This window comes from Condylura cristata, unplaced genomic scaffold (genome assembly GCF_000260355.1).
Source record: "Condylura cristata isolate star-nosed mole 26May11 unplaced genomic scaffold, ConCri1.0 scaffold00001, whole genome shotgun sequence".
NCBI lineage: Eukaryota > Metazoa > Chordata > Mammalia > Eulipotyphla > Talpidae > Condylura > Condylura cristata.
The window spans coordinates 42,913,163-42,925,499 of record NW_004567102.1 but is presented as its reverse complement, the minus strand read 5'-3'; the positions used below and the strand labels follow the sequence as shown (position 1 = coordinate 42,925,499).

General features: G+C 35.9%; 1 protein-coding gene across 1 annotated transcript in view; it reads right to left on the bottom strand.

The window, feature by feature from the left end:
• Window positions 1–386: 386 nt before the first annotated feature.
• The window catches only part of FUT9 (fucosyltransferase 9 (alpha (1,3) fucosyltransferase)), a 149,356-nt gene continuing 137,405 nt past the window's right edge, over window positions 387–12,337 (bottom strand). Inside the window, exon 3 of the mRNA XM_004673708.1 lies at window positions 387–1,474. Within this exon, the coding sequence (XP_004673765.1) occupies window positions 387–1,466 (1,080 nt within the window). The 5' untranslated portion in view covers window positions 1,467–1,474. The remainder of the gene's footprint in view (window positions 1,475–12,337) is intronic.

The following is a 12,337-nucleotide window of genomic DNA, read 5'->3' as shown; positions in this document are numbered from 1 at the left end:
TAGTGAAAGTATTTCACAATTTAAGATACACATCTTCATTTCCCAAATATATCAAAACAATTGATCAATGTAGAAACAACAATCATATTACAAAATTACATATGGCAACTACAAAGATGTGAAAAAACAATTTACAAATGGTAGCAAAGAATAAATTATTTTTTAGTGTACATAATTAGCTATATACAGGATAATTTAAAAGGACATAGAGTGATTGCTAATGCTGAGAGTTTAAAAATCTCCATCAAAATAAACATGTCACCCAAGAGAAAAGTGATAAAAATAAATCGTGTCACATAAGCAGAATATTGTCTTTCGCCTCATCCTCAAATCATGGATGATCTATCATCAAAATAATTTGCTAAGTGTGCAAATGATGGAAAACTTTAATTCCAAAACCATTTCTCTAAATTACCAACAGATTTATATTCTTGATGCCTTTTTACATGATCACAAGCCAAGCATGCGTGTGACTCCCAAAATCGTGGAAGATTTACAGTGAAATCCTTCCTCCAATTAAAGTAACTAAGATACAACTTATTGTTTTTGTCAAGTTCCTTCAGATACTTTGCTAATTCACTGGGAGAGTTATAATCTTCCACGTGAATGAATGAATCTGCTGGAATATAATTCTCATAGTTTTCCCTAGATGGCCCCAGAACAACAGGTACAGAGCCAGCCCGGAAAGCATTATAGAGCTTTTCTGTGATGTAATCTTTGTGGATTGAGTTTTCGAAAGAAAGATAAAATTTGCAAGTAGATATGGTAGGAATTAAATTTTTATCATTCACATGCTCTCCAAATGCTTGCCCATAGGTATGGATTTCAATGCTTTTGCTTAGCTCGTTGTAATACTTTACCCTGGCATGCTGTGGGTTCCAGTTACTTACGACCCAGCATACTAACTTCTCTTTGCTTGGCACTTCAAACACAAATGGGTTTGTGCTCACCGTCAAAAAGCCATAAGGCACTTGGATGTCTGAGTCGCGGCGGTAAGTCAGAGTCAGGTTGAACAGGTGTTCGATACCATTTTTTTGGGGTGTGTGAGTTGGTGATTCCAAATTCATCCAAATCCATTTCTGGAAGGGTGGTCTAGGCTGCTGAGGTAAATTAGTCAGATCCCAACTGATGTCTCGGTGATGGATCAGAACTGCATGAGATTTGTTGTATAGAGAACGATCCGTTGTGAGGTGGCATCCTTGGATGTTGAACATTGCTTGGCAAGATGTAAGGTCAAAGGTCTGTCCAAATGGCCATACCCAAATCAGGACAGTGGTTTCATTAAAATAATCAGTCTTAGTGGAGAAGAAATTTTTCATCTTCAGCACTGAGCTGGCTGACTCCATGGGACTGAAGATCCAGCTATTGGTGGGCTTGATGTAAATGAGCAGACAGGCCATGAAGCAGACCAGGATAAAACAGACTATCAGAAATGGGCGGAGAATTCCTTTGGATGTTGATGTCATAATTTTTTCTGTGAAAAATAAAAAGAATGATGGAAGGGTAGGTAAAGGTAGATTTGAAGAGTTAGTCGTAAATATAATTTGAGATAAACAAGTTGTAAATCCTAAATACATCATTGCCTTTAATCCTCAAAGTACTCAATTCAATGATGTTTTTATGACCCCTTCTTCATAGATAAGGAATTTTGGGCCAAATATATGGGTAACTAGTTAACAACTAAATTATACTCTTTTCTTGTCTTCTGTAAGCGTCTTTGAACAATTAATATAAATGCCAATAACTCACTGAGGTACATTTGACCACAAGGTTTACTCTCTTAAATTTCTTATTTCTACTCTCATGTTTGCCCTACCACATGAGGTAAATTTAGATGAATTCCTCTTAACGTGAAAAAAACAAAAACAAAAAAAAACAAACCTGAAACGTCTATAGTATTTATTAGTGGCAAACACTGATCTGAACACATTAGCTTATATGGTTATTAACATATCATTCACTATATATGTAAGCATATGTAACATCTCATTATATTCTCATTTTATTAATGAAGAAACAGACACCCAAATGGTTAAGAAAACTGCTCAGGATCATACTCAGTAGACTATATTTGATTCTCAAGGTTGCAAACAGAGAATAAAGTCATCTTATGATACTGCAGTGGAAGTTCTGTAAATGTTTTTTTTTTTTTCATTGCTGTGTCCGCATCATCAGAACACAGTAGGTGCTAAATAAGTGCTATATGTGTTGTATGAATGAATTGGTGAGTTTCTCAGTTCCAGTTATGTGTAATTCAACATACCTAGTAATGAGATACACAAAAATAAACCAAGTGTGACTGGATATATATATATATATATATATATATATATATATATATATATGCGGTTGCTCTCTCTGTGCATTTATTCATGTATTTTAACATATATCCCACTAAAATTGGCATGTAACTATTTCCATGACTAGATAAACAAAATCCCCCAATTTTGCCTCGTTTTGTGGCATCTCAACATTGGCATTTATCTGGTACATTTTAGTCCCATGACTTTTTTTGGCCAAAGGAGAAAGAAATGGTTACTAGGCAGAGAAAAATGTTTCTCCTTCTGTGTACCTTGCAGTGTTTCTGCATCCTGAGCATTTTGTATTACTTGAGGTTTTTCTTGTTAACTCTCTGTACACCCTCTCTTCTCAATTTTTCAATGTTGTTGGGGTCAATTACTAAACAATAAACAATTACTAAACAATAAGCGCTTACTCAGTAACACTTGTTTTGTTCTGATACTGTCAGAAAAGTTTTCTTTTTAGAGCCAAATTGGCATCCTCTTGACAGGAACATTTCACCTAGCCTTCATAACTTAAATTCAGCTGAATACCCAACCCACATGTCTTGAACATCAATATAATCTATCTTTAAAGCACCAACACCAGAGTTAGCAATAACTTTATAGCATAAGCAAATTATAACAGTAAATGAAATAATTAAACCTTCAATTATTTTAATAGTTTCTATGTACAACAGAAATAGAATATACAGACTTTCATTAAAAATAACAGAACCTTTGGTAAACGTATTACTTGATGAGACTTGATATCCATATAATTCTATTTCCCATTAAAAGTCAACATTCAGTCAGATTTTAAGAATAAGCTACTGAGTGTTAAAGAATGGAAAATAACTTGAAATAGGAAGGGTTTGAAATGGAGTTGTGATTCTTAAATCATAAAAGCTCTCGAAGGTATTAAGGAGAGAAATGTGAATCCAGGGAGAACAGGAAGTTTCTTCAAGGGGTGTAAATTCTACTTCACAGTTAAATTTTAGCTCCATGACAGTGTGTGTGTGTGTGTGTGTGTACCTTATTTTAAATGGAAAGAAACAGATTCTACTACAGAATACAATTTAATATTGCCTAAAACTTTAAGATAGAACAGGACAATTGTGTTTGTAACTTGTGACACTTGCGCTTTGCTCCTAGAGTGCAGCCACCATTTACCAATTCAACCCAAGTGTCCATCTGGTATTAGCAGGAAGGAAGGGTTGGAAGAGGTAGTCCCTGTCCCATACAGTCCTTGACAGTCATGATGTGGTCCATTTATTCTTCACTTGTGTGGGCGCACTATGAAATCAAATCATTCCTGATAGGGCAAGACTTTTGATCCTTGGTTAAAAAGTATAAAAGACACACACCACTAGAACAAAACTTTGAATCTACCTGGGGAACTTCAGATAAACTCAGAACAAATTCCAAGGACCAGAATGAAGAATGAATCACTGACAAACTGATAGGCGGACTAAGGTTAAAAAAAAAAAAATCCAACCCATATATTGTCACAGTGTGACTGTTTCTCCATTAAACAATACTGTAAAGTGCTGAATATAATATCTAAACCACAGCCACAGTGTCTATTCTATCTGTTCCCCGTATTATACTCAAGAATGAGAGCCCTCTTCATAGTTGAAACCCTTGCAATAATTGTCCCTCTGATTTCTATATACTTGTTAACATCTTCACATATACAATATCTTAAAACAAAACTCATTTTAATAATGTCTGGGTAAAATATATAAGAAAAAATGTTTAATGAATATGAGTAGGGTCTTTCAATAGCTCATGTAATCAGCCCTTTTACAAAAGCTTTCTACATAAGCAAAATGTTCTTAAAGGATTTGGTAGCAGATGTTCTTTGGTTTAATTAGCTGGCAATCACTCTCCTTCTGATAATGGCACCCCAATTTCCTATTGAAGTATTATCTCCTCTCTCCTATGTACAATCTATGGGATTTCAGGGAACAGTATTTCTCATTTCCTAATCAATGGTGAGCAAGGATGCTAAATTATTCTAACTCTTTGAGACTGTGAAACTTGAGTATATAACAAAATTTCCTTTTTGTTTACATGAATTAGACTGTTTTTATTCCTTCAAAAAATATATAATAAACAGAAAAATGTAACAATCTTAGCCAAGAATAATATAACCTAACTGATTGATTCCTTTCCTATTTTTCTTGCTGCAGGATAGGAAGTATATAACTTGAATCATTCAAAATAATTCCATAATTATCTAGTTAAAAAAACACTTTATATAGTCTCAAAACAGCAAACACTTTTCTTTAAGTCACAGTCTTTACTTAGCACTTAGATATTTGATGATAGGTTGTGAATAGCTGAACTGTTAATAATCTGGCAGGGAGGTTAAGAGAACAATGTGTCCCCCATATTATCATTAAGGTATCTAGCGTCATGATATTAGTAAGGAATTCTGTAAAAGCTGTCTGAGTACTATATCAAATGCTCATTTAAATTTCCCATTTAAAACTATTTTTTTGTTGTTTATTTATATTCTCCCTACAATTTTTATGCTAAGGTCCTTTAAAAGAATACAACTATAAGCCTAGTTTTCTCTGCTTATTACAAAGTATGTTCTGCCTTTTAGTGCTGTAAAATTTGATGTATTCATCACTTCACTTTCAAAGTTTCCCTTGATACTTTCAAATTCCACTGAACCTTCCTCATGGGCATTCCTCCCCTGGGTTCCCACAGTTTTCCCTATTAGATCCTGAGCCAAATGCCCTCTACCTTGGGAGAGATGCCATTTACTTTTTGGCAAGAGGACATTGGTATGATCTCTGGAATGCTATCAATTTTGTGTTTGTGAACCTTCCTCAAAGACCTTTGAATATAATCTCTGGTATTTCGAGGGGTAAAGCCTATTTTAGGTTCTCCAAACCATGGAGAAGTTGCCACCAAAATATTCCAGTTTTGATCTTTTATGTTTTTCCTGAATATTCTTTGGGACCCACTCTGGCACATGCTAACAGTTCCCTGACATTTCTGTAGTAGTTTCATCTTTAGACAACTCAAAGAATGCCATGCTTTCCCTGATCCCACCAAGCTTTTTGTCTTAGACCTTTGTTTCCTTTGTTTGTAAGCTGCCAACTGCCACTTTCCTTGCACCACAAACTTCTTTATATTGGGCAATTTCCACATTCACTCTCTTTGAAATTTTCTTTTCAGTTCAGGGATTAACCTTTTTTTTTAGTTTGATCTTTTATCTTCTCTCTTCTCTCTCTAGTTGTAATCACTCTCTTCAGTGATTACGCAGTCCTTATTCACTTTAGAAGTGTGATTTACTGGCTTCAACTGCAGCCACGGCAATGAGATCTGACACTGAGCCCAAATGTAACTGGGCCTAGGCCCCACCTGCGCATAGGGAACCCATAGAGTAAAAAGGGTGGTTTTCTGGCAAGAATGCCACAGCACACTTTGTCTTCCCTTGAGCCTACAGTGTTTCATAATTTGGCTGTCAGCACTAGTGCTTTCTATGATTATTGTGAGATTTTTACTCAGAGTGGTCAACCAAAAAAGATCAAAGGAGCCTTTAAAATAAAATCTCTCACTTCGGGCTGATTGCTATCCTCCTGACCCTTGAGATTAGAATTCCTTCTATCCATACAGCAAAATAGAGCAATTAATATATTGGATTTCTCTTTGACATTTCTATCCTTCACATTCACATTTACCCTGGCATCTCATCCTGCTTATTTTGCCTCCTAGATAATTCTTAGTTGACTTCTCTCCATTTTCCAAGTCAAACATCTGTCACTTCATATATGAAATACTTATATTGGTTTTTATGTGGTCCATCTGATGCCCATTTTGGGTTCTTCCAATATATCACAATTGGTAGACCAGTCATTTTCAAAGTCAGAGGTCAGATGCCCCAGTCAGAGGCATCATTGACACAACCACCTGGGACACTACTAAAAAAGCAAATTCTCCTGCTGTAGCCCAGACAAATGTAATTATGCCTTCAACAATCCATTTTAAAAAGTCACCCAAGTGATTCTGACTCTCTCTGAAATTCAGTAATCCCAGCAGTAAAGTGATCTCTTCAAGCCATAAAGCACATGCGACCAGCCTGGAAAAGACCATTCAATGAATTCCAATTACTTGTAAGATAAAAAGTCAATGCGGCAGCCCTCCCTGGTGGCGCAGCAGGTTAAAGCACAGCACTAAGAAGCTAAAGCCACTTCTGCATGAGTTCAATCCCTGCTCAGAAAGTGATCCACAAGGCGTGGCAGACCTACCCTTTCCCACCCGCTGCTCCCCTCAGCCGTGTATTTGTCTATCTGCCTGTTCTGCTCCCCACTCTGTCTCTGGTGACACTGGCCCTGCACCTCTGGCCTGTACCCCAGTTCTGTATGCATAAATAAATAAATCTTTAAAAAAATAAAAGTCAATGTGGCTACACAACCTGGAATGATCAGCCCCTGCTTCAGTGCATCGTCCAGTTTGAGTCTATATCAAGGTTCCCATCTCTCCTGTTTTGCATTTCCAGCATGTCCTTCCCTTTTAGAGTCCCTGAGTTTTCCCTCTCCTTGGAACAGTTTCTCTCCTTCATTGATTTACTTCTTTCCACTTTCAGTTCTCAATTCCATAGGTAGGTGCACATTGAAGGATTCCTAAAAGTCTTGTAACGGCCCCTTCTTCTTCCATACACTAAATCAAAGGCCTCATTGGCTCTCACTAGCACAAGAATCTGGCTCCACAGAAAACATGGAATCTTAAGTCCAGTTGTTCCTTGAACTCCAGCTTTTTCACTTAAACTTTGCCATTATTCCATTGAGATATTCACAAAAATCTCTCCCAGAACATTTTTCCTTAACTCATTCTCATTCTATATCTGTTTACAGTAGAGGCTCTAGCCCTCTCCAGTTTATAGGAAAAAGGAGTGCATTCACTGGAAACAAACTAACTCTTTGCTGTGCACTTTTCCCAAAAAAATTTATTTCTTGCTTTTCCAGTTACAAAAGCAAAACACCATAATACATATCATAGGATGTTAATAGATAATAAAAGAAAATCCAAAGTATAAAAGGCAAAGCATCTACCTGTAAAGGTGAGCACTGTATTAGGGGCATTGCCATGGCAACCATTTTTGGACCAGACTAAACTTTGCAGATGATCATCTTTTGAACTCATGTGAAACTAATTAGCGCTAGCTTTACTGGGATTAAATAAAAACACATCACTGTAGTTAATGAAGGGTTTCTGAAACTTCAGTTAAATCTATAATAAGAGAACAGGCCAGTAAGAATGAAAATAGAAAGGATGAGCCACAAAGATGTCAACATTCTAAGAGACGGTATGATGAAAGTGTGGCTACAGAGAATGTAAGGAAAAACACAAGTTTAATCAACTTGCAGCTCACTAATATGAAAATTAACTGATTGATTAACATAATTAGCAGAGGATGATATTATTAAAAGAATGATGGAAGGGGGAAGTTAGAAATAAAATATATCCAAGAGTGAGAAAACTACTCTTAAAGACAAACATTCCAGTCCTTGGAGAAGAGGGCTGTCATTGGAATGTAGTCATTTAACTGGCCCTACGGATTTTTTTCATCAGAGTCTAAAGGAAACCTCAAGGGTCATCATCTAACCCTCAAAGGCTGTGAAAGAGAATACACATAGAATAATCCTGCTTCTCATTCACTCAGTAGAAAGATAACTAAGACTGATCCCTCCTCATTAATGCTGGAATCTAAATCAATGAAGTGATGATCTCTCATTGTTTTTGAAATAGAGCAAAACTAATTATTTTGCCTATATGAGACAATTAAACCAACATACAATTCTTAATAGGAAATCTATAAAGGAGATATGCATATATAGCTATGTGCGTATTCATATATGTGTGTGGAGAGAGAAAATATTTATGTTTTCCTTAACTTGTCCTTTATCTGCTTACAGCAGATAAAAATTCAAGAGACAGTTAAACAGACAAAGCACAACTATTTGGGATTAAGGGAGTACAGTTTCAGCTATAAAAAAAAAATCTAAAAATTCCACGCACACCCCCCCCCAACAGTCATTTGTTATGGGAAGAAAATAAATTGAGTAAGTGATTAATGAAGAAAGTTGATAAGTGTCAGTTAATTATTTTTGGCTGCACATAACTAGTTACTAATTCTATAGAAATGGGAACTTGACTAAGTCTATTTCAGTTAGAAGTCTATAATTATCAGTTATATCCTAGTGACTTGTCAAACAATTGTTTTCTTGATGACTTCTTCAAGTAACTGCTTTCAGGCCATTTCAGAGGTCTTTGGCCCAAGTCAAGGAGAGCGCTAATGTGACATCTTGGCAATGGTTGCCTAAGTGCTTTGTAAAAAAGGCTCCATAGATGTTAATCTTTCATATTGAATAACCTTTAAAATTAATAGTGTGTTTCTTTAAAATTCTAATAAGTGGAACATATTTTTCATGTTTTAGAACTTTTGAAAAAATGTTCAGTAATAATTATGGTTGACCTCTTAGGCACATTTCTATTTGTTAAGGATTACATCACTTTCGGCCATTGTAAAATGTGAGATTGTTTTCATGTAAACGAAGTTGAAGTTACTGATTCTAATGTTTTAATACTAAGGTATTTCCATATTGAATATTCCTTAAATTATTGATATAACACTTATTTTTCTTTGTAAATCACTGCTTATATTTATTTAGGTATTTCTGTACACATTTGTAAATGTGACTGTATATCTTTATTATAAGGGTCCCTTATTTAAATTTTGGCATTAAGAGAAGGCTATCTACATAAAAGGTTAGAGAAATAATATGAAATTATTTTCATATTAAGAAATTATAATAAAATAAATGCTATTGATATTAATGTGTTAATGCATTTCCTCAAAGTCTTCTATATTTTCACATCTGTTATTGCAAATGTCTGTAACAGCCTTTATTGTATCACTCAAAAACATTTCTTACATGAGTGAAATCAACAAAATGTCATGTTCCCCTCTCTGAAAGAATGAACTCACTATTCAGTTACACACGTGTATACATGTTAATAAATTGGAAAGGGGTGGCTCTAATTTCCCTGTCCCAACCAAGGGAGTGTGGAACTGAGCAGCAAGGTGAAGCTAAAAAGGATGTGGGAAAGAAGGATCAAGAAAGGGGAAAATACATGAAGGAGGAAAGAGAAGACATAGAATAGGCACAGGGAACAGAGAGACATGTGAAGAAGAAGCCACATACTAACAATGGCAGCCTTTATCTTGACTTGGATTTTGATTTTGCTAATTTTCTTCCAGACTTGCCTGGCTCCTGCTGTTCCTTTCTTAGTGTTCCCCACTAGAAGGTGCATTAGACTTGTGACAGGCTTTTAGGCCTCAATGACTCTTTGGGGCCAACTCTGATTGGCTGGGCACTTGTCCATGAAGGAATGGATAATTCTGGGTGCATAATTGCAAGCTATTTTAACTATATGCTTTCTCTTTTCTCTATTATTCAACAGTAATTATATTTAAATTATTTTATATTTATTGAAGGCCTCACACACTAAAGTATGTTTTGTCTTTTTTTTTTTTTTTTAAAGATTTATTTATTTGTTCATACAGAACTGGGGTACAGGTCAGAGGCTCAGGGGCGGCGAGAGGCTTCACCAGAGACAGAGTGGGGAGCAGAACAGGCAGATCTACGAAGTACACTGCTGAGGGGAGCAGCGGGCGGGTCAGGAGAGGTCTGCCGCGCCTTGTGGATCTACTCCGGGGCAGGCGGGAATCGAACCCATGCGGAAGTGGCTTTAGTTTCTCAGTGTTGTGCTTTAACCTGCTGCGCCACCAGGGAGGGCCTGTTTTGTCTTTTTGCAGCAGAAATATAGAACCACTTAGAGCAGGCAGGTTTGAGGGTGCTGCTAGTTCACTTATTTTGTGTCATTGATGGCTCAAACTTGTTTTTACTTTTATGTTAAAGACTAAGTGCTAGAACCTGTCGAACACCGGCTTCTACACTACGCAGATGAAATGTACTTTGTTCTAGATGAAGTGCACCTGTTCTGGACAGAAAGTGACTGGTTTTCAGTCCTGGATCTTCCTCTGGCTCCCTCTGTGAAATATTTGTACAACATCCTCAATCTTGCCATAGTTCAGTCATTCAACTGAAAAAACTCTAAGAACATCTACCTGCTATATCTGTGCCTATAAAATGTATCCAATATAAATTACTGGACCTTTCCTGACACATAATAGGAACTCAGAAATTACGCACTGTAATACTCCACATACATGTCCAGAACTTAAGACATATTTCTGCATTACAGAATATGAAATTGCCACATATGGCAGCAGCAATAATAAACTTTGCACTTCCTCTGCCAGACAAGGTTGCAGGAGATTTTTGCATGGGGTGATCTAGTCACTTAACCACTGAGCAAATGGTCACCTCTCATATAAGAGAAAGTAGTATTTTTGTAACATGAATGTGTCATTACTTGTCATTGGTCATAAAGCAAAAGGCAATTTACTCCATTTTAATTTGATTTTGTTCCATCTTTAGGAGTAATTACTGGACAATTATTTTGTCATAAGCTGTATGCTCAATAGGCAAATCTGGTTCCATGAGATTAAGAAACTCATTTTCTCTGATGTGTTTTGCCTCTCTTTGACCTTCAATTTCTGAAAACATATTTTTCAGGTATTCTCTTTGGGAATAAGTGATTTTTTTATGCTCATTTTCAATTTTTTAATTTTCATTGTTCTTATGTACTGGCATTCCATTTTTTTCTTACAGCAACAAACTTACTGACCCAAGACTTTTCATACAACAAATGCTCATTATATATTTTTAATTTTCTGTGTTTGTGAACAGTTATATAAATGAATGTTACAATGTACATAAGTAAGCTCATTTAAAGAACTTACCGGCAAAAAAAAGAAAAAGAAATGGTAAATAAAATCTGTTAAATTATATATATTTTAAAAGATGTTTATATTAATAAAACAGGCTTTCCTCCTCTGTGCATTCCGATCACACTGAACTTGCATTATATAATAAGAGCATAGTTTATTTGTCCATGCTCCTGCCCTAAATGCCATGTAGACCCTAAATGCCATTTAGGCATGAACCAAATGTTCATATTTTACTCTGTAATATTACCTTACCTTTGTTACAATCCTTAGGTGGATGTTTGTTATTATGGGTTAGAGATGAAAATACTGATGCTACTTGTCCAGCTGCTACATGGTGAGCAGGAGATAAACCTCATCAGACTTGCAATCCTCTACTTGTTCTCACTTAGCTGCAGTGCCCGATATATAAAGGAAACTATCATGGAAGAGCATGGGTTTTGAGTTCTCCCTTCCAAACCACCAAATGTTAGTTCTGACATTTGACCAAATGAATGAACTCACAGCCTCTGGATAGGATCAGCTGGATTCAATGATATCACCATCTTAGACCCTGTATTTCATTAATCTGTTTGTATGCCATGTAGTTTCCAAACACTTATTTAATTCTGAAAACAAACCTTGTATAGTAAATATTAGAAATGATTCCCATCTTATATACAGTGTATAAATTAAATCCTTAGCAGAGTCTGCCACACAGTAAGTGCTTGACAAGTTATGCTTTCACTACTACTCTTTCATTAGAATCACACTCACTGCGGATATTAATACACACTGTTGTTTCCCCACAACAGAAATGATTCTTGGTAAGTAGCCTTTGCTTATGGTCTGGGGGTAGATGGCTCCCATTTTTAAAAGGACTAAGAGTGTGAAGTTTGAAAACAAAATCTCACACCTACCCAATTGCCCTTCTGTCTGGTTCCCATCCTGCTTAATCCGCCAGGCATAATGGCCCCCCAGGATAGACATATACCAAGATGAACACTGGTTGATTAAATATACAAAGATTTTCTCTTTTTAGTTTACCTTCCTTTAGATTGAGTTATTTTGATTCTAATCCACCTGATGAGTTGAATTTAGGCTGTTTTTCATTTTGAATTCTTATTATCACAGTTGTATTTACCCTTATGAAGAAAAGATATCATGTTAAGACAGTCTTAGCCCTGAAGTCAAAATAAGTGGT